The sequence below is a fragment of the Sesamum indicum genome, linkage group LG14, assembly GCF_000512975.1.
Source record: "Sesamum indicum cultivar Zhongzhi No. 13 linkage group LG14, S_indicum_v1.0, whole genome shotgun sequence".
Classification (NCBI taxonomy): Eukaryota; Viridiplantae; Streptophyta; class Magnoliopsida; order Lamiales; family Pedaliaceae; genus Sesamum; species Sesamum indicum.
In genome coordinates this window covers 1,692,065-1,717,607 of record NC_026158.1, presented here as the reverse complement: position 1 = coordinate 1,717,607, position 25,543 = coordinate 1,692,065, and the positions used below count along the sequence as shown (strand labels likewise).

The window sequence follows — 25,543 nt, the reverse complement described above, 5'->3', positions numbered from 1 at the left end:
TTCAAAATTTGGTTTAACTAACCAATTTGACTACCGGAAATTTTCTATTATAAATCCTGTTACGTCTTGTGTAACATTTGACATGCCACATATGTTTCTACATGATCGGAATTTAAATGATTTATTTAATTTAACAAGAAATTTAAACACATAACGTGTATAAATTAAATTGAATAACAAATATACTCACTGGGTTCCCCTTTTGGGATTTGACTGAGGCAAAAGTTGCGTCGTTCCATTATTGGACAAAAAGAGTAGTCACATTGACAAATGGTTCAAACGTATTGGATTACTAGTAGCATTTTGAATTCAACCCGTTTTGGCTTTATGTGTTCTTGAAGAGTTTAGGACATGGTAGACAACATTTACAGAGGAGTATATGTCTTATTTATATTCCAGCAGGTTGCGTTTCTGATGTGAAAATGGCTTGTTTCCAGCTGAATACGGTCCTCTGTGCTCTGCTTCTTTCCATCAACTTTCTGAAATTTTGTGTTGGAGTAGATACACTGTTGCCAAACCAAACTATTGTTGTTGGGCAGGCTTTGATTTCTGAGAGCCAAGTTTTTGAGATGGGGTTTTTCTCCCCTGGAAATTCAAGAAACAGGTACTTGGGGATATGGTACAGAAGCACACCGGATGTTGTTGTTTGGGTTGCAAACCGAAACGAGCCCGTCCCTGATTCTGGAGAAGTACTCTTAGCTCTAGCTGGAAATGGAGATCTAGTTATAAGCAGTGCTGGAAGGGTTGTCTGGTCGACGAATTCATCGGGGGTGGCAGCAAGTCCAGTTTTGCAGCTCCTCGATACTGGAAACCTGGTTCTTGTAGACGGGGAAAGTGAAAGTTCAGCACAGGGGTACATATGGCAGAGTTTTGATTATCCAACTGATACCTGGTTACCAGGAATGAAGATGATTGATGATATTGATGCTGGTGTGGAAAAGTATCTGATATCATGGAAAGATTGGGATGATCCTTCCCCAGGAGATTTCATTTTCAGGATCCAGAACCAGGGTTTGCCTGAATTGGTGATGTTTAGAGGAACAATGAAAAGATATCGAACTGGACACTGGAACGGGATTTACTTTAATGGTATTCCACGCTTTCCCGCGATTTTCAAGCCTGAAGTGGTTTTCAGGGGAGAAAGGTTGATATCTATGGTAGAGCCGTATGACAGCTCAATCTTGAAAAGAGTAACATTAGAGAAATCCGGTATAATCTGCCTTTATACTATGAATGCGAGGAAAGATAAGTGGAACCCTGTGTACCCAAGTCCACGAGACCCGTGCGATGAATACAGTCAGTGTGGTCCTTACGGTATCTGCAGAATTGACAGAGCAATAAAATGTGAGTGCTTTAAGGGATTTGCGCCTAAATCCCATCAAGATTGGGACATTCAAGATTGGTCTGACGGATGCAGTAGAGCTAGGCCATTGAATTGTGAGGGCGGAGATGGATTTGTGGAGGTTAGAGGGGTGAAACATCCTGACATGTTGCAGTTTTGGTTAAATTCTAGCATGAGCCTCGACGAATGCAGAGCTATGTGCTTAAGGAATTGTAATTGCACTGCTTATTCTAATCCGTACATAACTAATGGAGGTAGTGGCTGCTTGATATGGTTCGGGGATCTCATCGACACAAGAGACTTTATTGGGACGGATGGTAAGCAAAGCATCTATATCCGTGTATCAAATTCAGAAATTTCAGAAACAGGTAATTCTATGTTCGACCTACAACCTCTATGTTCTTTTCTCTGATTGTATCTTACGCTCATTGATGTTTTCCGTTGTAGAGTTGAGCACTGATTTAGAGAAGAAAAAGGAGAAGAAAAGGCCTATGAAGCTGATACTGATATCAATGGTTTCCGGAGTTGTTGTCTCGGGCTTTATTAATGGAGCTATACTTTTAATGACAAGAAGAAAGAGGCGAGGTACGGTGCTGACCTACTTCTTCAAAATTTGTGAAACATTAACATTTTTCCCTTGTCTTATATATTAATATGTTTATACAGCAGCACAAAAGAAAAATGAGGATCTGGAATTACCTGTATTCAAGTGGACAACGATTCTGGCAGCAACAAACAACTTCTCCAAGGAAAACGTAATTGGAGAAGGAGGTTTTGGCCCTGTTTACAGGGTAAAGTGTTGCTTTGTAGTGTATAACATAATTAAACAACAGTATTACTATGACATCCGACTCTTACATTAACATTAATAAGCAGGGCAACTTGTCAGCAGAAGAAGAAATAGCCGTGAAACGGTTGTCAAGAACTTCAGGACAAGGTCTTGAAGAGTTCAAAACTGAAGTCATCCTGATTGCCAAACTTCAACATAGAAACCTCATCAGACTTTTGGGATGTTGCATTGAAGGAGAGGAAAGGGTGCTAGTCTACGAGTACCTGCCGAATAAAAGCCTGGATTGTTTTGTTTTTGGTACGAGCTAAGAAATCCTTCATCCTGTCATTCTTCTTGTAAAATCCCTTTATTTCCTTCCGCCAAATGTCTGATCACACGGTACCAATGACTTGCAGATCAGATTCGAAGGACACTTTTGACATGGCCCAAGCGCTTCGACATAATCGTGGGCATTGCAAGGGGACTGCTCTATCTCCATCGCGATTCCAGATTAAAGATCATCCATCGGGATCTCAAAACAAGCAACATATTACTAGATGGAAATTTAAATCCAAAAATTTCAGATTTCGGCCTGGCAAGAACTTTTGGAGAGAATCAAGCTACTGCTAGAACAAAAAGAGTTGTTGGGACATAGTAAGCTTTCTCCTAACTTAATAAAGAATTTCTCCGTCTTCCGTAAGGACCACATGACCAATAATTTTATGCAGCGGCTACATGGCTCCAGAATACGCAATGAACGGGAAATTCTCAGTGAAGTCCGACATATTTAGCATGGGAGTAGTTTTATTAGAGATTGTGACTGGTAAAAAGAATAGGGGCTTTGACCACTGCGCTCATTGTCATAGCCTCTTGGAACATGTAAGTTTCTTCATGGTTAATTTGTACTATGTTTCAGCTGAGTTAATGTGTAACCTGGTGGTAATATTCGTAACAGGCATGGTTGCTGTGGAAAGAAAACAAGACTCTGGAGCTAATGGATGAATGTTTGAAAGATACATTTGTGGAATCGGAGGTGAGGAGATGTGTGCAAGTCGGCTTATTATGCGTTCAGAAATATGCGGAAGACAGGCCAGTAATGCCATCTGTGCTCTTTATGTTAGGAACTGAAGGAGCAGTTTTGCCTGAACCCAAAGAACCTGGATTTTTGATAGAAAGGAGTTCAAGCACTGTGAGAAGTTGTACAGCAGCAAGTACCAACTATGAGAAAGAAACAATGTCCATCACTGACTTGGAGGCCAGATGAAGATTAGGTCTCACACATAATAGATTGTAGGGATAATTATACTCTACTTGAAATTTGATGTAATTACATGTAAATTCCTATAATATGAAAAATTTCATTTAGTACTCGTGAGATTTGGTTCCATTTAACGAATAAATCTTTTCGTTAGTCAAAATTTATCAAATTTACTGATATTAGTAACAAAAAGGGATAAAAATCTATATTTAACCCTCAATTGACTTATTATTAATTTACTGCAAAAGAGAGAAGCGTAATTATTCCTTTTTTCTATGCAAGCATGGTTTAATTGTTATATTTTTATATTTGAAGAAATATATATGTTTGTAAGATTCCTTCTTCTTTTTTAAATATAATTGAGATAGGAATTACTTGTAAAGTTGGATAGACAAAAAGTACGTTTTTTAAATTTTGTTTCTTTGATCATGTTAATTTTTCTTATTTAGAAATAATTGATTTGGTCATTTGTTAAATGTTCACTTAATTATGATATAATTAGTTGCCTTGTATTAATTACTATGAAGTTGTCTTATAAATTTTATATTATTTTCAGAAGGTGTTTGCAATGTATATTAATACTGAAAATATGTCGATTCGCGTATTTAAGTGAAGCCCGTCTACAAGTCATTTTCTTGATTGAATCATGTACGTTTCTTTTTCTTTATCTTGAAAATCATTTCACGAACATTTTCAAGATTATTTCATGAATATTTTCAAGATCATCCGATGAACATCTTCAAGATCATACACATTGGATCATGCTCTAACAGTTCTGTAAACCTACGAACACTTCTTGCTCGCCTTAGTAGATTATTGTGAGAGTAACTCATTTGTTGACACACCTTAAATTCAAGGAGTTTTCGATGATCCTCAAAAAAAAAAAAAAAAATGGAGAAAAGCATAGAGAGAATATTTGGAGGGAATCGTGTTGTGATCAACTCACTTGTACTTTTCTTGTATTATTTGATTACAATCGTGTACACTATTTATGTGTGTTAATTCATTTTTACACTTCACCATCTAAACTTTTTTTCTTTAAACTTACCAGATAAACCATGCAAAGTTTGCAACTTACCATCTATCTCCATTTTTTGGTGAACTTTTATACCGGAAAACGGAGTTAGATGGTAAGTTACAAAATTCACATAATTTATATGACAAGTTGAAAAAAATGATGATAACGTATAAAAACAATCATAATGCATGTGAAAATATTTTTACCGGTTTATTTATATAGAATATAAATTAATAGCCCCATAATAATAATTTTTCTATCTAGCCTCTTTTATTGCATTTAACTACTATATAAACTACTTTTATACCCCTACCAGTTTTAGAATGATGCCAAGGGTTTCTTGATTAGCAAATAATATAAGAAAGCTTGAATGAAGGACAAAATTAAAAAAAAATATTTAATATTTATCAAAACCCTCATAAACTATTTTTTTTTTTGAAAAAAACCCATTGAAAAGCAAAAAAAAAAGACTTTGAATTTTCTGCTTTGGTAGATCTTTCCTTTAAAATCTGACCTAATCCATTATGTCCTTTGTTTAATATCCATAGAGAGTTCCCTCGTCATCATAAACAAATTAAATTTACACAGTGAGAATTTTTTTATGTAAGAGCGAAGATCAATTCCTCGATACAGTAGAATACATACATATATTTGATGGGGTTCAAATTCATGATCTTTAAGATAATGGAGTCTCAACTTCGCTAATTAAATTAGGCCTCATTGGCTACACAGTGAGATCTAATCACATAAAATACTGAGTTTTCAAAAAATTATAAATAGATACTTTATAATTATAATTGTAATTACAAGTACATCTTCTATTCAGTCATGAAATTTCACACAAACATCCCTTGAATTACGTTACACCAGTACCCTATGTATCAGGGAGTGTACCTGTGTACGTAATTTTACAAAACCAAGCGGTATTTATATAATGAAGTCTAATATGAAGGATGTGTCGATATAATGTACTTTGAATTCTGCCTACATGCTAAATAGCATTAATTTGAACGACGAATCTCGTTCATATTAGAAAAAATAAAAGAAATAAAGTGTGTAGAAAGAGAAAGCGATGATTATTAGTAAAATAGAACGAGAGTGATAGAAAGCTTTGACAAGTGAAGGGTGTTGGAAGAAGAGGGCTCATCCTAATCTAGGAAGAAGCTTCCTTGACTTTCACATATTAGCCATCTCCGTGAGTTGCTGCAATTCTTTTCTTTAAGAGTTAACTACTTTTTAACCGTTTGTTTTTCAAGAATAGTTTTATGGAAGTCTATTTTTATATGAAACTTTCTTAAAAGATATCGAAATATTGAAAGAGTTTTCCGAAAGTAATGCATTTCTAAGTCAATTAATCCATTGACTGCTAGATTTTCTGCTACAAAACTTGTTACGTCCTCTGTAAATATATAACGTGTACAAATTAAATTGAATTAAATTACAAATATAATTAATTTTGTAACAGAAATTCGACTGGAAGTTGTTGAGAGCCAAAAAGATTTCTATAAAATGGAAAAAAAAATTTACATTTCATCATTCTAATTATGTCGATTTATCATCTCAACTTTACTAAATTTGTATTTTGTCATATATAATTGATTTTCGGTCAAATTTTCTTCTGGAAAAATATCACATGAAATGCACATGTGATATTAAACGGTAATGTAGTGATATTTTTCCAGCTTGTGCACTGCATTTGATGTTTTTCAACTAGAAAAAATTGATTGAAATATGATCATATATGACAAGTATAAATTTTACAAAATTAAGATAATAAATTGACAAAAAAATATTTAATTAACAAAATATAAAAATGAGTGATATAACTTAGCTAATGTAGAATAAGTCTAGTTTCTCATTTGGGTGCCCATTGGGATTTGACTGAAGGAAAAGTTTTAGAGTTGTCATTTTCTATTACGAATGAATGAGTTGTTGTGGCGTTCCTCTATTGGACAGGCTGAGCAATCACATGGAGAAACAGTTCTAACTTCAAAGATATGGTATTATGAGTAGATCTAGCAAATTAAGTCCAATTATTAAAGCCCCAATACAATGGCCTTAGTGTTCAAGAATAGAAGTTTCAATCAACATCTCACCATTCTATATCACAGGTATTTTTAAGAATTTGATTAGATTTGACGCTTGATCCTTGAATCAGAAGTATTAGTATATCTAATTTCAATTAAAATATTTTCATTGAAATTAGGGGTATTTCATTACTGATTGGTTCTTTGTTGATACCCGTTGTCCTATTTGAGTTTTTTATGTGTTGTTTATATGATTGTACCTATATGAATTCCTTGAAGGTTACTCGTTCATATGGTTGACGTTGTGGCCAATATTTGTCTGGATACCTTCTGGTTTTGCCACTTCTGTTGTTCTCGTTTATCTAGTTGCTTGCTGATATATATTTTGTAGGTCTTATGAACCCCTTGCATAGGTTCAACGGCTGCCAGCCATACAGACATGATCTCCACGCTAATACTAATGTTCATTTATTTATCCTTTTGGAACATTACACACATTCTGGCTTGGCTTTTTTTACAAATTTTTTTGCAGGTGTTGTGGGATCCACGATATGGTGGGATAACAAAAACCTTTTTGACTCGCCATAATTTTTCTAGTACACCTGTTCGTGTCTTTTGTTATAAGGGAGTAGTACTCATTGTTTATGACTTTGCTAAAAATTTTAGGAAGATAGCTCTCCCCGCTGTAATTATTTTTGTGCAATTTAATATAGGAGGACTGGGAACTCCGAAAAGCTCACCACCTCTATGTGGTTTTTGTTAAAAAAAGAAAAAAAAGTACAAGCATAGAAGGGAAATAAACCTGGAGGGATATGAACAAGTTGATCAACACCGCTAACATTAAAAATTCTAACATGTTCAAATGCTGGGGAGGGGGGTCAAAGTTTTTCTTCTCTTCTTTACATTCTCCTGCCAGTAAACTTCCATGAACTTTAACATGTAGCCTTTATATTGAACCCCTTTTGTCTTTATGTGTTCTTGAAGAACTTATGACAGGGTAGAAAACATATACAGAGCAGTATATGTCTAATTTACAATCCAGCAGGTTCCGTTTTCTGATGTGAAAATGGCTCTTTTCCAGCTAAATACAGTCCTTTGTGCTCTGCTTCTTTCCAGCAATTTTCTGGAATTCTGTGTTGGAGGAGATACACTTTTGCCAAACCAAACTATTGTTGTTGGGCAGACTTTGATTTCTGAGAACCAAGTTTTTGAGATGGGGTTTTTCTCCCCTGGAAAATCAAGAAACAGGTACTTGGGGATATGGTACAAAAGCACACCGGATATTGTTGTTTGGGTTGCAAACCGAAACGAACCCATCCCTGATTCAGAAGAAGTGCTCTTAGCCATAGCTGCAAACCGAACTTTAGTTATAAGCAGAGCTGGAAGGGTTATCTGGTGGATGAATGCATCAGGGGTGGCAGCAAACCCAGTTTTGCAGCTCCTGGATACTGGAAACCTGGTTCTTGTAGACAGGAAAAATGAAAGTTCACCACAGGACTGCATATGGCAGAGTTTCGATTATCCAACTGACACCTGGCTACCAGGAATGAAGATGATTGCTGATATTGATGCTGGAGAGGAAAAGTATATGATATCATGGAAAGATTTGGATGATCCTTCCTATGGAGATTACGTTTTCAGGATTGAAAACCACGGCCTATCTCAGACGGTGATTCTCAGAGGGACAAAGAAAAGGTTTCGAGCTGGACATTGGAACGGGATTTACTTTGGAGGTACACCACCCTTTCCCAATCCGATTTTCAACCCTGAGATGATTTTCAAAGGAGAAAAGTTGATATCTATGTTGGAGCCTTATGACAGCTCGATTTTCAAAAGAGTGACAGTAGACAAATCTGGTATGCTCTACCTTTATATTATGAATGCGAGAAAAGATAAGTGGAACATTGCTAGCGTTTATCCACGAGACCCATGTGATGAGTACAGCCCGTGTGGTCCTTATGGTATCTGCAGAATTGACAGAGCAATAAGATGTGAGTGCTTTACGGGATTCGCCCCTAAATCCCAACAAGATTGGGACCTTCAAGATTGGTCCAATGGGTGCATTAGAATTAGGCCGTTGAATTGCCAGAGAGGAGATCGTTTTGTGGAGGTTAGAGGGGTAAAATATCCTGATATTTTGCAATTTTGGTTAAATTCTAGCATGAGCCTCAGCGAATGCAAAGCTGAGTGCTTAAAGAACTGTAATTGCACGGCATATGCTAATCCGTACATAACAAGTGGAGGCAGTGGTTGCTTGTTATGGTTTGGGGATCTCATCGATACAAGAGACGTTAACGAGGCAGATAGTAAGCAAAACATCTATATCCGTGTATCAGCTTTAGAAGTTTCAGAAACAGGTAACTCTATGCCTGACCTACAACCTTTACGTTCTTTTCTTTTCCTATAGTAATTAACTTGTTCGTGTTTTACCGTAGTAGAGTTGAGCACTGATTTAGATAAGGAAAAGGAGAAGAAAAGGCCTATCAAGCTGATACTGATATCAATGGTTTCCGGAGTTCTTGTCTCAGGCATTTTTAATGGAGGTATACTTTTAATGACAAGAAGAAAGATGCGAGGTACCGTGTTGATCGACTTCTTCAAAATCTGTGGAACATTTGAAAACATGCACTGAATCAGCATAGGCAATGCTGGTTTTTTTTTAACATTTTTCCCTGTTCTTATGTATAAATATGTTTATACAGCTACGCAAAAGAAAAATGAGGATCTCGAATTACCTTTATTCAAGTGGACAACGATTCTGGCAGCAACAAACAACTTCTCCAAGGAAAACGTAATTGGAGAAGGAGGTTTTGGCCCTGTTTACAGGGTAAAGTGTTGCTTTGTGGTGTCTAACATAATTAAACAACAGTATTACTATGACATCTGACTCTTACACTAACATGAATAAGCAGGGAAACTTCTCAGCAGAAGAAATAGCTGTTAAAAGATTGTCAAGAACTTCAGGACAAGGTCTTGAAGAGTTCAAAACTGAAGTCATCCTGATTGCCAAACTTCAACATAGAAACCTCATCAGACTTTTGGGATGTTGCATTGAAGGAGAGGAAAGGGTGCTAGTCTACGAGTACCTGCCGAATAAAAGCCTGGATTGTTTTGTTTTTGGTACGAGCTATGAAATCCTTCATCTTGTCATTCTTCTTGTAAAATCCCTTTATTTCCTTCCGCCAAATGTCTGATCACACGGTACCAATGACTTGCAGATCAGATTCGAAGGACACTTTTGACATGGCCCAAGCGCTTCGACATAATCGTGGGCATTGCAAGGGGACTGCTCTATCTCCATCGCGATTCCAGATTAAAGATCATCCATCGGGACCTCAAAACCAGCAACATATTACTGGATGGAAATTTAAATCCAAAAATTTCAGATTTCGGCCTGGCAAGAACTTTTGGAGAGAATCAAGCTACTGCTAGAACAAAAAGAGTTGTTGGGACATAGTAAGCTTTCTCCTAACTTAATAAAGAATTTCTCCGTCTTCCGTAAGGACCACATGACCAATAATTTTATGCAGCGGCTACATGGCTCCAGAATACGCAATGAACGGGAAATTCTCAGTGAAGTCCGACATATTTAGCATGGGAGTAGTTTTATTAGAGATTGTGACTGGTAAAAAGAATAGGGGGTTTGACCACTGCGCTCATTGTCATAGCCTCTTGGAACATGTAAGTTTCTTCATGGTTAATTTGTACTATGTTTCAGCTGAGTTAATGTGTAACCTGGTGGTAATATTCGTAACAGGCATGGTTGCTGTGGAAAGAAAACAAGACTCTGGAGCTAATGGATGAATGTTTGAAAGATACATTTGTGGAATCGGAGGTGAGGAGATGTGTGCAAGTCGGCTTATTATGCGTTCAGAAATATGCGGAAGACAGGCCAGTAATGCCATCTGTGCTCTTTATGTTAGGAACTGAAGGAGCAGTTTTGCCTGAACCCAAAGAACCTGGATTTTTGATAGAAAGGAGTTCAAGCACTGTGAGAAGTTGTACAGCAGCAAGTACCAACTATGAGAAAGAAACAATGTCCATCACTGACTTGGAGGCCAGATGAAGATTAGGTCTCATACATAATAGATTGTAGGGATGATTATACTCTACTTGAAATTTGATGTAATTACATGTAAATTCCTATAATATGAAAAATTTTATTGAGTACTCGTGAGATTTGGTTCCATTTAACGAATAAATCTTTTTGTTAGTCAAAATTCATCAAATTTGCTAATATTAGTAACAAAAAGGGATAAAAATCTATATTTAACCCTCGATTGACTTATTATTAATTTACGCAGAAGAGAGAAGCGTCATTATTCCTTTTTTCTATGCAAGCATGGTTTAATTGTTATATTTTTATATTTGAAGAAATATATCACTATATTTGTTTTCATTTTCATGTTATTTATAAAACAAGTTAAAACATACCCAATGTTTGTCATCATTCAGAAATACCTTATCTAGGTGTTTTAAACTGTTTTAACATAAATACATATATATATACACACATACATATACATAAATATATATAAAACAGACATGATTTGACAATGAATAGTAATTTTTGTCTCCCAAAACACAACATTAAACATACAATAATTATTTTAAATTATCTCCAAAAACAAATCTAAACATACATACTATCTCTAACATACACTTATTTATTTTTATTTTTCTCTCTTTATCTCTACAAAACATAATAAAACATTTAGAAAACGAATCCAAACATTATGTACATGTTTGTAAGATTCCTTTTTCTTTTTTAAATATATTTGAGGTAGGAATTACTTGTAAAGATGGATAGACAAAATGTATGTTTTTAAATTTTGTTTCTTTCATCATGTTCATTTTTCTTATTTAGAAATAATTGATTTGGTCATTTATTAAATGTTCACTTAATTATGATATAATTAGTTGCCTTATATTAATTACTACGAAGTTGTCTTATAAATTTTATATTATTTTCAGAAGATGTTTGCAATGTATATTAATACTGAATATATACCAGCAAAAATATGTCGATTCATGTATTTAAGTGAAGTCCATCTACAAGCCATTTTCTTGATTGAATCATGTACATTTCTTTTTCTTCGTCTTGAAAATCATTTCACGAATATTTTCAACATTATTTCATGAGCATTTTCAAGATCATCCGATAAACATCTTCAAGATCACACACATTGGATCTTACTCTAACAATTGTGTAAACCTACAAACACTCCTTGCTCGCCTTGGTAGATTATTGTCAGAGTAATTCATTCGTTTACACACCTTAAATTCATGGAGTTTTTGATGATCCTCCAAAAAAAAAAAAAGGAACATGGAGAAAAACATAGAAAGAATATTTGGAAGAGAATCGTGTCGTAATCAACTGACTTGTGCTTGCACTTGTATTATTTGATTACAACTGTGTACACTATTTATGTGTGTGTGAATTCATTTTTACACTTTAACATCTAAATTTTTTTTTTCTTTGAACTTACCAGATAAACTATGCAAAGTTTGCAACTTACTATCTATCTCCATTTTTTGGTGAACTTTTATACCGAAAAACGGAGTTAGATGATAAGTTACAAAATTCACATAATTTATATGATAAGTTGAAAAAAATGATGATAACGCATAAAAACAATCATAATTCATATGAAAATATTTTTACCGTTTTATTTATATAGAATATAAATTAATAGCCCCATAATAATAATTTTTCTATCTAACCTCTTTTATTGCATTTAACTACTTTCATCTATATATAAACTACTTTTATACCCCTACCAGTTTTAGAATGATGTCAAGGGTTTCTTGATTAGCAAATAATATAAGAAAGCTTGAATGAAGGACAAAATTAAAAAAAATTATTTAATATTTTTATCTTTAATATTTATCAAAACCCTCATAAACTATTTTTTTTTTTGAAAAAAACCCATTGAAGAAAAAAAAAGAGTTTGAATTTTCTGCTTTGGTAGATCTTTCCTTTAAAATCTGACCTAATCCATTATGTCCTTTGTTTAATATCCATAGAGAGTTCCCTCTTCATCATAAACAAATTAAATTTACACAGTGTGAATTTTTTTTTATGTAAGAGCCAAGATCAATTCCTCGATACAGCAGAGTACATACATGTATTTGATGGGGTTCAAATTCATGATATTTAAGATAATGGAGTCTCAACTTTGCCAATTAAATTAGGCCTCATTGGCTACACAGTGAGATCTAATCACATAAATATTGAGTTTTCAAAAAATTATAAATAGATACTTTATAATTATAATTGTAATTACAAGTACATCTTCTATTCAACCATGAAATTTCACACAAACGTCCCTTGAATTACGTTACACCAGTACCTTATGTATCAGGGAGTGTACCTGTGTACGTAATTTTACAAAACCAAAAGGCATTCATATAATGAGGCCTAATATGAAGAATGTGTCGATATAATATACTTTGAATTCTGCTTGCATGCCAAATAGCATTAATTTGAATGATGAATCTCGTTCATATTAGAAAAAATAAAAGATATAAAGTGTGTAGAAAGAGAGCGATGATTATTAGTAAAATAGAACAAGAGTGATAGAAAGCTTTGACATGTGAAGGGTGTTGGAAGAAGAGGGCAAAGAAGCTTCCTTGACTTTCACATATTAGCCATCTCCGTGAGTTGCTGCAATTCTTTTCTTTAAGATTTGACTACTTTTTAACCCTTTGTTTTTCCAGAATAGTTTTATCGAAGTCTGTTTTTATATGAAACTTTCTTAAAAGATATCGAAATATTGAAAGGGTTTTCCGAAAGTAATGCATTTCTAATTCAATTAATCCATCTCACTGCTGGATTTTCTACTACAAAACTTGTTACGTCATCTGTATAACGTGTATAAATTAAATTAAATTACAAATATAATCAATTTTGTAATAGAAATTCGATTGGAAGTTGCTGAGAGCCAAAAAGAGCAAAATTTCTTCTTTAAAATTGGAAAAGAAAAAAAAAATTACATTTCGTCATTCTAATTATGCCGTTTTTACACTTTGCTATTTTTTTTTATTTTTATGCGAATTTATCATCTCAACTTTATTAAATTTGTATTGTGCCATATATGACCAATTTTTGATCGATTTTTCTGTGGGAAAAATATCACATGAAATGCACATGTGATATTTAATGATAATGTAATGATGTTTTTCCAACTTGTGCACTGAATTTGATGTTTTTCAACTAGAAAAATTGACTGAAAAACGACAATATATGACAAGCACAAATTTTAAAAAATTAAAATAATAAATTTGACAAAAAGTATTTAATTAACAAAATATAAAAATGAATGATGTAACTTAGCTAATGTAGAATAAGTCTAGTTTCTCATTTGGGTGCCCACTGGGATTTGACTGAAGGAAAAGTCTCAGAGTTGTGTTTTTCTATTACGAATGAAATGAATTGTTGTGGCGTTCCTCTATTGGATAGGCTGAGAAATTTCATGGAGCAACAGTTCTAACTTCAAAGATATGGTATTATGAGTAGATCTAGCAAATTAAGTCCAATGTTAGAGTACAAGAATAGTAGGGAAATAAACCTGGTGGCTATGAAGCTACCATTAAAATTCTAACATGTTCAAACGCTGGGGGGGGGACAAAGTTTTTCTTCTCTTCTTTATCTCCTGCCAGTAAACTTCCATGAACTTTAACAGGTAGCATTTTATATTGAACCCCTTTTCTCTTCACGTGTTCTTGAAGAATTTATGACAGGGTAGAAAACATTGACAGAGCAGTATATGTCTAATTTACAATCCAGCGGTTTCCGTTTTCTGATGTGAAAATGGCTCTTTTCCAGCTAAATACAGTCCTTTGTGCTCTGCTTTTTTCCAGCAATTTTCTGGAATTCTGTGTTGGAGCCGATACACTTTTGCCAAACCAAACTATTGTTGTTGGGCAGACTTTGATTTCTGAGAACCAAGTTTTTGAGATGGGGTTTTTCTCCCCTGGAAAGAAACAGGACAGGTACTTGGGGATATGGTACAAAAGCACACCGGATATTGTTGTTTGGGTTGCAAACCGAAACGAACCCATCCCTGATTCAGAAGAAGTGCTCTTAGCCATAGCTGCAAACCGAACTTTAGTTATAAGCAGAGCTGGAAGGGTTATCTGGTGGATGAATGCATCAGGGGTGGCAGCAAACCCAGTTTTGCAGCTCCTGGATACTGGAAACCTGGTTCTTGTAGACAGGAAAAATGAAAGTTCACAGCAGGACTGCATATGGCAGAGTTTCGATTATCCAACTGACACCTGGCTACCAGGAATGAAGATGATTGCTGATATTGATGCTGTAGAGGAGAAGTACATGATATCGTGGAAAGATTTGGATGATCCTTCCTACGGAGATTACTTTTTCAGGATTGAAAACCACGGCCTATCTCAGACGGTGATTCTCAGAGGGACAAAGAAAAGGTTTCGAGCTGGACATTGGAACGGGCTTTACTTTGGAGGTACACCACCCTTTCCCAATCCCATTTTCTACCCTGAGATGATTTTCAAGGGAGAAAAGTTGATATCTATGGTAGAGCCTTATGACAGCTCAATTTTCAAAAGAGTAAAATTAGAGAAATCTGGTATAACCATCCTTTATGTTATGAATGCGAGAAAAGATAAGTGGAACATTGCTAGCGTTTATCCACGAGATCCATGTGATGAGTACAGCGAGTGTGGTCCTTATGGTATCTGCAGAATTGACAGAGCAATAAGATGTGAGTGCTTTACGGGATTCGCCCCTAAATCCCAACAAGATTGGGACCTTCAAGATTGGTCCAATGGGTGCATTAGAATTAGGCCGTTGAATTGCCAGAGTGGAGATGGTTTTGTAGAGGTTAGAGGGGTAAAATATCCTGATATGTTGCAATTTTGGTTAAATTCTAGCATGAGCCTCAGCGAATGCAAAGCTGAGTGCTTAAGGAACTGTAATTGCACAGCATATGCTAATCCGTACATAACAAGTGGAGGCAGTGGTTGCTTGTTATGGTTTGGGGATCTCATTGATACAAGAGACTTTAATGAGGCAGATAGTAAGCAAAACATCTATATCCGTGTATCAGCTTTAGAACTTTCAGAAACAGGTAACTCTATGCCTGACCTACAACCTTTACGTTCTTTTCTTTTCCTATAGTAATTAACTTGTTCGTGTTTTACGTTGTAGAGTTGAGCACTGATTTAGATAAGGAAAAGGAGAAGAAAAGGCCTATCAAGCTCATACTGATATCAATGGTTTCCGGAGTTCTTGTTTCAGGCATTTTTAATGGAGGTATACTTTTAATGACAAGAAGAAAGATGCGAGGTACGGTGCTGATCGACTTCTTCAAAATCTGTGGAACATTTGAAAACATGCACTGAATCAGCATAGGCAATGATGGTTTTTTTTTAACATTTTTCCCTGTTCTTATGTATAAATATGTTTATACAGCTACGCAAAAGAAAAATGAGGATCTCGAATTACCTTTATTCAAGTGGACAACCATTGTGGCTGCAACAAACAACTTCTCCAGGGAAAACATGATTGGAGAAGGAGGTTTTGGTCCTGTTTACAGGGTAAGATATTGCTTTAGAGTGCATAACATAACAAAAGCATTTGTTTGATAAACTGACTCTTACACTAACATGAATAAGCAGGGCAACTTCTCAGCAGAAGAAATAGCTGTTAAAAGATTGTCAAGTACTTCAGGACAAGGTCTTGAAGAGTTCAAAAATGAAGTCATCCTGATTGCCAAACTTCAACATAGAAACCTCGTCAGACTTTTGGGATGCTGCATTGAATGCGAAGAAAGGATGCTAATCTATGAATACCTGCCGAATAAAAGCTTGGATTGTTTTGTTTTTGGTACGGCCTATGAAATCCTTCATCTTGTCATTTTTCTTCTGAACACCCCTAATTTCCCTGTGCCACATGTCTACCAATGATGTGCAGATCAAAATCGAAGGACACTTTTGACATGGCCTAGGCGCTTCAACATAATCATGGGAATTGCAAGGGGACTGCTATATCTCCACCACGATTCCAGATTAAAGATCATCCATCGGGACCTCAAAACCAGCAACATATTACTGGATGGAAATTTAAATCCAAAAATTTCAGATTTCGGCCTGGCAAGAATTTTCGGAGAGAATCAATCTACTGCTAGAACAAAAAGAGTTGTTGGGACATAGTATGCTTTCTTCTAACTTAACAAAGAATTACTCCATCTTCCTTAAGGACCTCATAACCAATAATTTTATGCAGCGGCTACATGGCTCCAGAATACGCAATGAACGGGAGATTCTCAGTGAAGTCCGACATATTTAGCATGGGAGTAGTTTTATTAGAGATTGTGACTGGTAAAAAGAATAGGGGCTTTAACCACTGCACTCATTGTCATAGCCTCTTGCAACATGTAAGTTTCTTCATGGTTATAAATTAATTTGTACTATGTTTCAGCTGATACTGATGGGAAGTGTTGCTCAACATAAAAAGAAACTGACTTAATGTTTGGCAGGCATGGCTGCTGTGGAACGAAAACAAGATTCTTGAGCTCATGGATGAATGTTTGAGCGATACATTTGTGGAATCTGAAGTGAAGAGATGTGTGCAAGTCGGCTTATTATGCGTTCAGAAATGTGCGGAAGACAGGCCAGTAATGTCATCTGTGCTTTTTATGTTAGGAACTGAGGGAGCAATTTTGCCTGAACCTAAAGAGCCTGGATTCTTCATGGAAGGGTGTTCCGCCTCTGCAAGAAGTTGTACGTCGGGTGGTACTAAGTATGAGAAACACACAATGTCCATCACTGATTTGGAGGCCAGATGAAGATCAGCTCTCACCATAATACAAATTTTTTGGGTTAAATATGATTTACCCCATGTGTGAATCAAAAAGTGCAAAAAAGCTCATGTGAAAAAATAGATTGCAATAAATTATATTTAATCCCAAAATTTTCATTTCTTGGGGAAAAAAATTTGCTGTGATAATTTTACCTTCCTTGTTTTAATATAAGATCTCAATATATAATGAAAACTTCTGGGTAAAAGTGATTTAAGTACAATAGAGCAAAAATTTACTATTACCTATAGTTTAATAGTTAGGAACTCAAAGTTGTGGTAAATAACTATTATTAATTATGATCGATATAAAAAAAATTATTTATTCACCATGTCAAAAGTATTTTTCGTAACTCTTAACCACGGCAAATGTTTTAGCCATAGTTCAAAAATATCGGCCAACATGTGTTGCATGGCCATAATCAATAACTATTTATTTTTAACCGTAGAAATTCACTATGATGAAATATTATATGTCTTCTAGTGGTAGAATTGGTAAAATTTTCATTTTATTAATGTACAAATTGATTTAACTAAACATATATGTAGTATCTATTGTGAGGTTCTATAATTATGCTAGTCATTTTACTGTAATGTGCATTAAATATATTTTAAGTTTTTTTTTTGTCGGTTATAATATTAATATTTACCTTCTTTTTGATGTCTCCCTTTGAAATAGTATTGTATATAGATGTTTTCTTTTTCAATTTCTGATTCCATATTTTCAGTTGACTTTTTAATTTTATTTATGTGAATCTAATTTGAATTATCTATTTTCTTTAATATTTACAACTTAATTTTTTTAATATTATGTTTGTGATTATTATACGTCGATGGTGTTAAATATTAAAACAAGTGAGATAGAATTAAAAGTAATATTGTGAAGTGAATTAGAAAGAGATTTGTCATTTTTTAAGAAATTTTCAAAGTTTTGATTGATTACCGTGTGCTATTTGGGGCATGCGTTTACCGCATTTGGAGGAAACGTAAAATGAGACGGTTCGAGCACACTTTGAGGTCGCCAGCTACGTTAGCTAGCTTAATCATAGAGGACGTCAGACTATGGATTCTTAACAAAAATCTTTCTAGCTCTGTTAGCTCTAGTGCACTTTATAAATTATGGCGTATCTCTTGGCCTATCGAAGGATAACATATCATACAAGCACTGTTGTATTATACCTCTATTTTCTAATTATGAAATTTACAGTTCCAAAGAAAAAAGTTTCCATTGAATAAATTTGGAGTTTTATTCTAATATTTAGTTGTTCTTAGTTGAACTTTAATTTATTCTTAAAAAAAATTTCATATTTATTTTTTAGCTTTTCTTATTTTAGATTTTCAATACATGCAGTTGTCTCATTTTATGTGTATAATTACTTATGGTTTCTAAGTTGACTCTTTAATCTGTCAACTTATTTCATATGAAATTCAAATTATAAATTAAAATATAGTGATGACTAAAATGTTGTATAGGATAATTATAAAATCTCTCTTTTAAATGTTATTATTTGATCTTTTCTTTCGGTAAATTACAACAACAATATCCTCCGATGTATGGCGTAATTACAGATACCCTTTGTTATTTGAAAAATTACCGATACTCCAATTTTACGTCTAATAATTAGCACGATCTGTCAGTCTTCGTTAATTTTAATTTTTTTTTGTGATGAACTAATCAAAATAACCTTATGTATTACGAATTATAATTTTATTTATTTATTAAAATTTTTTCTTTTTTTTTATGGACTAAGTGAATGATTTTTTTAATAATTTTTAAAATTTTCATCCTCCCAATTCAATTCTTTTACAAATTTTTATTTTTTAAAAAATAAAAAAATATAATAAGGGCAAAATTGACAAGTTCATACCTCCATCCAAGTATCACATAATTATATGAAATATCACGGGATATTTGTAAGTTTTTAAATAATATGAGTTATTCATAATTATGCTAAACTTTCGAAGAGGTAGTTATAATTTACCCTATTTTTTTAAGCATATTCGTAACTTATAACGTTAATTATACAATATTATATCTCTAGTTTGCTACATTTATTAAACATCTTCTTGTTTTTAAGCTTTATATGTTAATTTTACTATTGATTTGTTAATTATTTTAATGGAAAATTTAATTATAACTTGCATAAATCCTTAATCTCGGAATAATTCTATTAGTGCCATAAGGTTCTATAATTATTTTAGTTATATTTCAATTTTTGAAGGTTCCATCTGGATATTAAATATGGTTGTTGTACTGGGTTAATTATTTTTTTATTATAAAAAAGAATTTAAATAATTATAATTTATAAAAAAGTATAATATATTTATAATGAGTCGTGGATCTGCAAAAATCGTTTTTTTTTTTTTTTAAATCTTTGCCATGTCGTGGATGCAAGTCATGGCTTACAAGAATACATATTTTAAGTCATTTGAACTTGTCCATTTTGAAGATTATTGGGATGTCTCAAAATTTGAGTTGATTCACGACACTACTATTCGTATCTCTAAATGCCCTGGTCAAAGCCAAACATCACGTATCCACAACGAGATGGATTGGATACAAATGCGTGAAAGGTAACATATCTAATAAAGAGATTCTTCTACATAATCAAATGTGCCGGTGCAAGTTTGTTAATAATATTTGTATAGTTCATTGTACTTTTTTAAATTAATACAATTTTAATATTATGATTTTTTAAATTTTAGTATATCGTTAAAATTAATTTTATATAATTAATTTATATAAAATAAAATTAAATGAAAAAGAAATATATAAAAGTTCATGTCAGGGTTTGGAACCACGACACTAAGTCGTGGATTTGATTCACGACATGGGCTTTTTTTTAGAAAAAAAAGTTTTTTAAGTCTGCGACTCGATATATTTTTATCATATATTTTGAATAAATTATATTTATATATTTTAATAATAATTAAATAATTAATAGTTGTATACTACTATTCTTCATCCTCTCACTTCATCATACTTTTATAATCAACTCTTTGAGAGTTGATTTATCGAATTGTACAAAAATCAAAATATTATTTTATTTATTTTTACATACATACTTTTTATATACTAAGTATTTTATACTAATTTTATTTTACTTATTAAAAAGTAAAAAATATACGTTACTATTTTTTAATATTTAACTTAACTACTTTTTATAGTGTGAAGTTCAGTTTACAAATATCGGATCAAAATGCCAAAAAATGGAAAATGATAATTATCAAAATCAAACCATTTAATTCAATTCGTATTCAATAAAACATTTTTGCATACTAATTTTGATTCGACTTTACCGAAAGCAGAGACTATTGAAATTGAGCGTTCAGTCGACATTTTTGACCTACTCTTTGTCCAAACTAATTTTGTGGGCTTCATTTCCTCCTGCCTTCGTTTCATCTTATTTTAACTTCAATTTTTTTTTGGTGGAGAAGTATAGAAACCATCATATAGAATAAATAATTAAATAATAGGTGATTGCTTTCACATAAAAAAAAAAAAAAAGAAATCATTCCATACAACATTCATGTTTCCCACCAAGATGGGTTCAGATTGAAGCTTCTCGGGAGTTGGTCTAAAATTTAATTCTTGGAGTTCTTGACAAATTTTGCCAAGTTATTGAATCTTGAGAGTTTTAAATATTTGTATCAAATTAACATCGTTTTCTCCCCGAGTCATGAAACTGACAATTATTGCATTTTGCTCACCAATCTGTAGAAAATGGAGAATTTCCAACTTCCATTTTCTGATTCGGAATGGAGAATTTCCAGTTAGTTACAACTCTCTGCGCCCTGCTGCTATCCACCACCTTCCTGGAATTCTCTGTCGGGGTAGATACACTGTTCCCACACCAAACTATTGGAACTGGGCAGACTTTGATTTCTCAAAACCAAATGTTTGAGATGGGTTTCTTCTCCCCTGGAACTTCAACAAATAGTTTCCTGGGGATATGGTACAAAAACACACCAGATGTTGTGGTTTGGGTTGCAAATAGGAACAATCCCATCACCGATTCACATGGAGTACTGTTAGGCATAGCTGGAAATCGAACACTGGTTATAAGCAGAAACGGAAGCATTATCTGGTCGGCGGATTCATTAGGGGTGGCAACAAATCCAGTTTTACGGCTTCTGGATACTGGAAACCTGGTTTTTGCAGACAAGGAAAGTGAAAGTTCATCACAGGACTACTACATATGGCAGAGTTTTGATTATCCAACTGATACCTGGTTACCAGGAATGAAGATGATTGATGATGCTGATGCAGGGGTGGAGAAGTATTTGACATCCTGGAAAGATTGGGACGATCCTTCCCCTGGAAATTTCATTTTCAGGATCGTAAACCAGGGCTTGCCGGAATTTGTGGTGCTCAGAGGGACAATGAAAATGTATCGAACTGGAAACTGGAATGGGCTTTACTTTAATGGTATTCCACGCTTTCCGGATGCGATCTTTGATCCTGACATGCTTTTCAAGGAAGAAAGGTTGATATCTATGGTAGAGCCTTATGACAGCTCAATTTTCAAAAGAGTAAAAATAGAGAAATCTGGTATAACCCACCTTTATGTTATGAATGCGAGAAAAGATAAGTGGAACATTGCTAGTGTATATCCACGAGACCCATGGGATGAATACAGCCTGTGTGGTCCTAATGGTATCTGCAGAATTGACAGAGCAACAAGATGTGAGTGCTTTACTGGATTTGCGCCTAAATTCCAAGAAGATTGGGACCTTCAAGATTGGTCCGAAGGATGCATTAGAATTAGGCCGTTGAATTGTGAGGGTGGAGATGGTTTTGTAGAGGTTAGAGGGGTAAAATATCCGGATATGTTGCAGTTTTGGTTAAATTCTAGCATGAGCCTAAGCGAATGCAAGGCTGAGTGCTTAAGGAACTGTAATTGCACGGCATATGCTAATCCGTACATAACTAATGGAGGCAGTGGCTGCTTGATTTGGTTTGGGAATCTCATTGATACGAGAGACGTTATTGGGGCAGATATTAAGCAAAACATCTATCTCCGTGTATCGGCTTCAGAAGTTTCAGAAATAGGTAACTCTATGATCTGACCTACAACTTCTATGTTCCTTTCTTCTCCTACAGTAGTTAAACTAAACTTAAACTCGGTGGTGATTTAAGTTCCAGAGTCCAACAGTGATTTAGATAAGGAAAAGGAGAAGAAAAGGCCTATCAAGCTGATACTGATTTCAATGGTTTCCGGAGTTCTTGTCTCAGTCTTTATTAATAGAGGTATACTTTTAATGACAAGAAGAAAAAGGCGAGGTACGGTGCTGAACTTCTGGAGCTGACTTCTTCAAAATCTTTGATACATTTGAAACATGCACTGAATTTTTTGTTTTTCTACTGTTTTGTATATAAATATGATTATGCAGCAGCACAAAAGAAAACTGAGGATCTAGAATCACCTGTATTCAAATGGGCAACAATTGTGGCTGCAACAAACAATTTCTCCAGGGAAAACATGGTCGGAGAAGGAGGTTTTGGTCCTGTTTACAGGGTAATGTGCTAAGTTAGAGTGCCTAACGTGAATAAAAGCATTAGTTTCATATCTGACTTTTGCTTACATTAACATGCATAAACAGGGCACCTTGTCCGCAGAAGAAGAAATAGCTGTCAAAAGATTGTCAAGAACTTCACGACAGGGTCTTGAAGAGTTCAAAAATGAAGTCATCCTGATTGCCAAACTTCAACATAGAAACCTCGTCAGACTTTTGGGATGTTGCATTGAAGGAGATGAAAGGATGCTAATCTATGAGTATCTGCCAAACAAGAGCCTGGATTGTTTTGTTTTTGGTACACCCTAAGAAAGCCTTCATCTTGTTGTCTTTTAAACTCCCCTAATTTTCTTCTGCCAAATTTCCTATTGCTAATCACAAGATACCAATGACGTGCAGATCAAAATAGAAGGACACTCTTGACATGGCCTAAGCGCTTTGACATAATCATGGGAATTGCAAGGGGACTGCTATATCTCCATCATGATTCCAGACTAAAGATTATCCATAGAGATCTCAAAACAAGCAACATATTACTAGATGAAAATTTAAATCCAAAAATTTCAGATTTCGGCCTGGCAAGAACTTTCAGGGAGGATCAATTTGTTGCTAAAACAAAAAGAGTTGCTGGGACATTGTAAGCTTTCTTCTAACTTAACGAAAAATTATGTTATTCCCGAAAGGAGCTTGACCAATAATTTTATGCAGTGGCTATATGGCTCCAGAATACGCAATACACGGGAAATTCTCAGTGAAGTCCGATATCTTCAGCATGGGAGTAGTTTTGTTAGAGATTGTGAGTGGAAAAAAGAATAGGGGTTTTAACCACTGCACTCACTGTCGTAGCCTTTTGGAACATGTAAGTTTCTTCATGACTATAAATAATTTACAGTTTTACACTACATTTTGCTGATACCTGTCGCGTAGAAAGTCTTACTGAACATGAAAGAAACTAACTTTATGTGTAACCTGGTGGTAATATTCGTAACAGGCATGGTTACTATGGAAAGAAAATAAGATTCTTGAGCTCATGGATGAATGTTTGAACGATACGTTTGTGGAATCTGAAGTGAAGAGATGTGTGCAAGTCGGCTTATTATGCGTTCAGAAATATGCGGAAGACAGGCCAGTAATGTCATCTGTGCTCTTTATGTTAGGAACTGAAGGAGCAGTTTTGCCTGAACCCAAAGAACCTGGATTTTTGATAGAAAGGAGTTCAAGCACTGTGAGAAGTTGTACAGCAGCAAGTACCAACTATGAGAAAGAAACAATGTCCATCACTGACTTGGAGGCCAGATGAACATCAGCTCTCAACATACTATTGTTATTATCCCTCTAATAGATTGAGGAAATTTGTTGCTGCGGTAACTTCACATTTATTAACATTACTCAAGATTTCAAGGTATATGAAAATTTTGGGTAACAGTGATGCAAAAGTGACATCTAAGCACAGTGATGAAAAAGTTTTATCCTTAATTTTTAAAATTAAAATAAATAAATATTAAACTTATTGAATGTTAATTTTGTTTATGTATGCTGGGATGAATTTGTTTTTCTTGTATAGTTGAAAACATGTGTTTGTAAGTTTTCTTTTATTATTTTGTTTTTAATTTTTGTGATGAATTCACATTTTTTTTTCCACTCCAATAATAATTTTAAAAAATAATATACTTAATTTAATTTTTATGAAAAAAAATACCAATTTTGTAAAAAAATGTGGGTCTACCATACCAATCATTTTGCCCCACCAAGATGGTGGTCAAATTTTTTGTCAATATGCTCACTAACTCTGTCCAATAGACCAACGCCAATTGGTGAAGATAATACCAAGCTATTGACAGAGTTGGTAAGCATATTGACAAATAATAGCAAGCTATTAAATTCTCAGAGTTTGAAATATTGATGCTGGCTTTATATTACACTCTTCTTTGAAATTTAGTGCAATTATAATTAAATTTCTTTAATTTTAAAAAATTATATTTAATATCATTAAGATTTATTTTCGTTTAACAAATAAATTTTTTTATTAGTCAAAATTAACTAAATTTGGGATATTAACAAAAATTATGAATAAAAATTAATATTTACCTTAATTGATTTATTACTGATTTATTGCATGTCAAATAATTTTTTTCCGACTACACTATACTTATAATGATGAAGATATATCTCCTTGCATGTATTAACGCATGAACAAGTATAAAGGTACTTTGATCATAAGAAAAATTATCTAACCTACAATAAATTAGTAATAAATGAGTCGGGAGTGAATATATTTTTTTTTCAATACCTTTCCAATAAAAGCCTGGATCATTTCCTTTTTGGTGCAGCCTTAGATATTCTTGATCTTGTTCTCTTGTTTCTAAAATCATTTCATTTGAATATATCAAATTGCAGAGAGATTGAAGCATTTAATGTTGACGTCACTAGCTTTTAAATCATGTGATAAGTGTTTGACATCTATAATTAATCTGATTCGATAAAACTTGATTTGAATAAAAAATTTCTTAACTTACCTACTTGGGAAAAGTTGTTAGTCTAAAAAGAGGGGCGGGGGGAGAGCAATAGGAAACTCGAAAGTCCAAAGAAACTGGATTATCAAACTTGCAAGATCCTTTTCTGGTGAAAGCAACACATCAAACATCTACCTTAAGAGAAAATTCTTCCAATAAGAACACGAGCCCCGTTCCCCTCCACTGGTATTTAAATTCAAGTCGATATTCTTTTTATTTTAATTCTCATTATTTACTTTGTAATATATAATTTATTATAATATTC

The 25,543-nt window shown here is 33.9% G+C and overlaps 1 protein-coding gene across 11 annotated transcripts; it reads left to right on the top strand.

The window, feature by feature from the left end:
- Window positions 301-24,108, top strand: LOC105176777 (G-type lectin S-receptor-like serine/threonine-protein kinase At4g27290). 11 transcript variants are annotated; one of them, XM_020698788.1, is made up of 8 exons: window positions 312-1,710; window positions 1,790-1,927; window positions 2,009-2,133; window positions 2,219-2,429; window positions 2,528-2,765; window positions 2,840-2,990; window positions 3,067-3,144; window positions 3,233-3,437. In XM_020698788.1, the coding sequence occupies exons 1-8, from the start codon at window positions 423-425 to the stop codon at window positions 3,278-3,280; spliced, it is 2,277 nt and encodes a 758-aa protein (XP_020554447.1). In that variant the 5' UTR covers window positions 312-422; the 3' UTR covers window positions 3,281-3,437. The 11 variants fall into 11 exon arrangements, with proteins under 11 accessions (XP_020554442.1, XP_020554447.1, XP_020554444.1 ...); XM_020698787.1 differs by lacking the exons at window positions 312-1,710; window positions 1,790-1,927; window positions 2,009-2,133; ... (3 more) ...; window positions 3,067-3,144; window positions 3,233-3,437 and adding exons at window positions 7,238-8,771; window positions 8,850-8,990; window positions 9,117-9,241; ... (3 more) ...; window positions 10,172-10,249; window positions 10,338-10,584; XM_020698782.1 differs by lacking the exons at window positions 312-1,710; window positions 1,790-1,927; window positions 2,009-2,133; ... (3 more) ...; window positions 3,067-3,144; window positions 3,233-3,437 and adding exons at window positions 7,244-7,662; window positions 14,410-15,518; window positions 15,599-15,736; ... (3 more) ...; window positions 16,676-16,826; window positions 16,929-17,385.

Bases quoted from the DNA above. Each gene is read 5' to 3' on its own strand.
- LOC105176777 (XM_020698777.1), top strand. From the start codon at position 21,008: ATGGAGAATTTCCAGTTAGTTACAACTCTCTGCGCCCTGCTGCTATCC. The intron at 22,302-22,388 runs GTAACTCTATGA...TGGTGATTTAAG, and splicing joins TTCAGAAGTTTCAGAAATAG to TTCCAGAGTCCAACAGTGAT. The intron at 22,768-22,852 runs GTAATGTGCTAA...ATGCATAAACAG, and splicing joins GTTTTGGTCCTGTTTACAGG to GGCACCTTGTCCGCAGAAGA.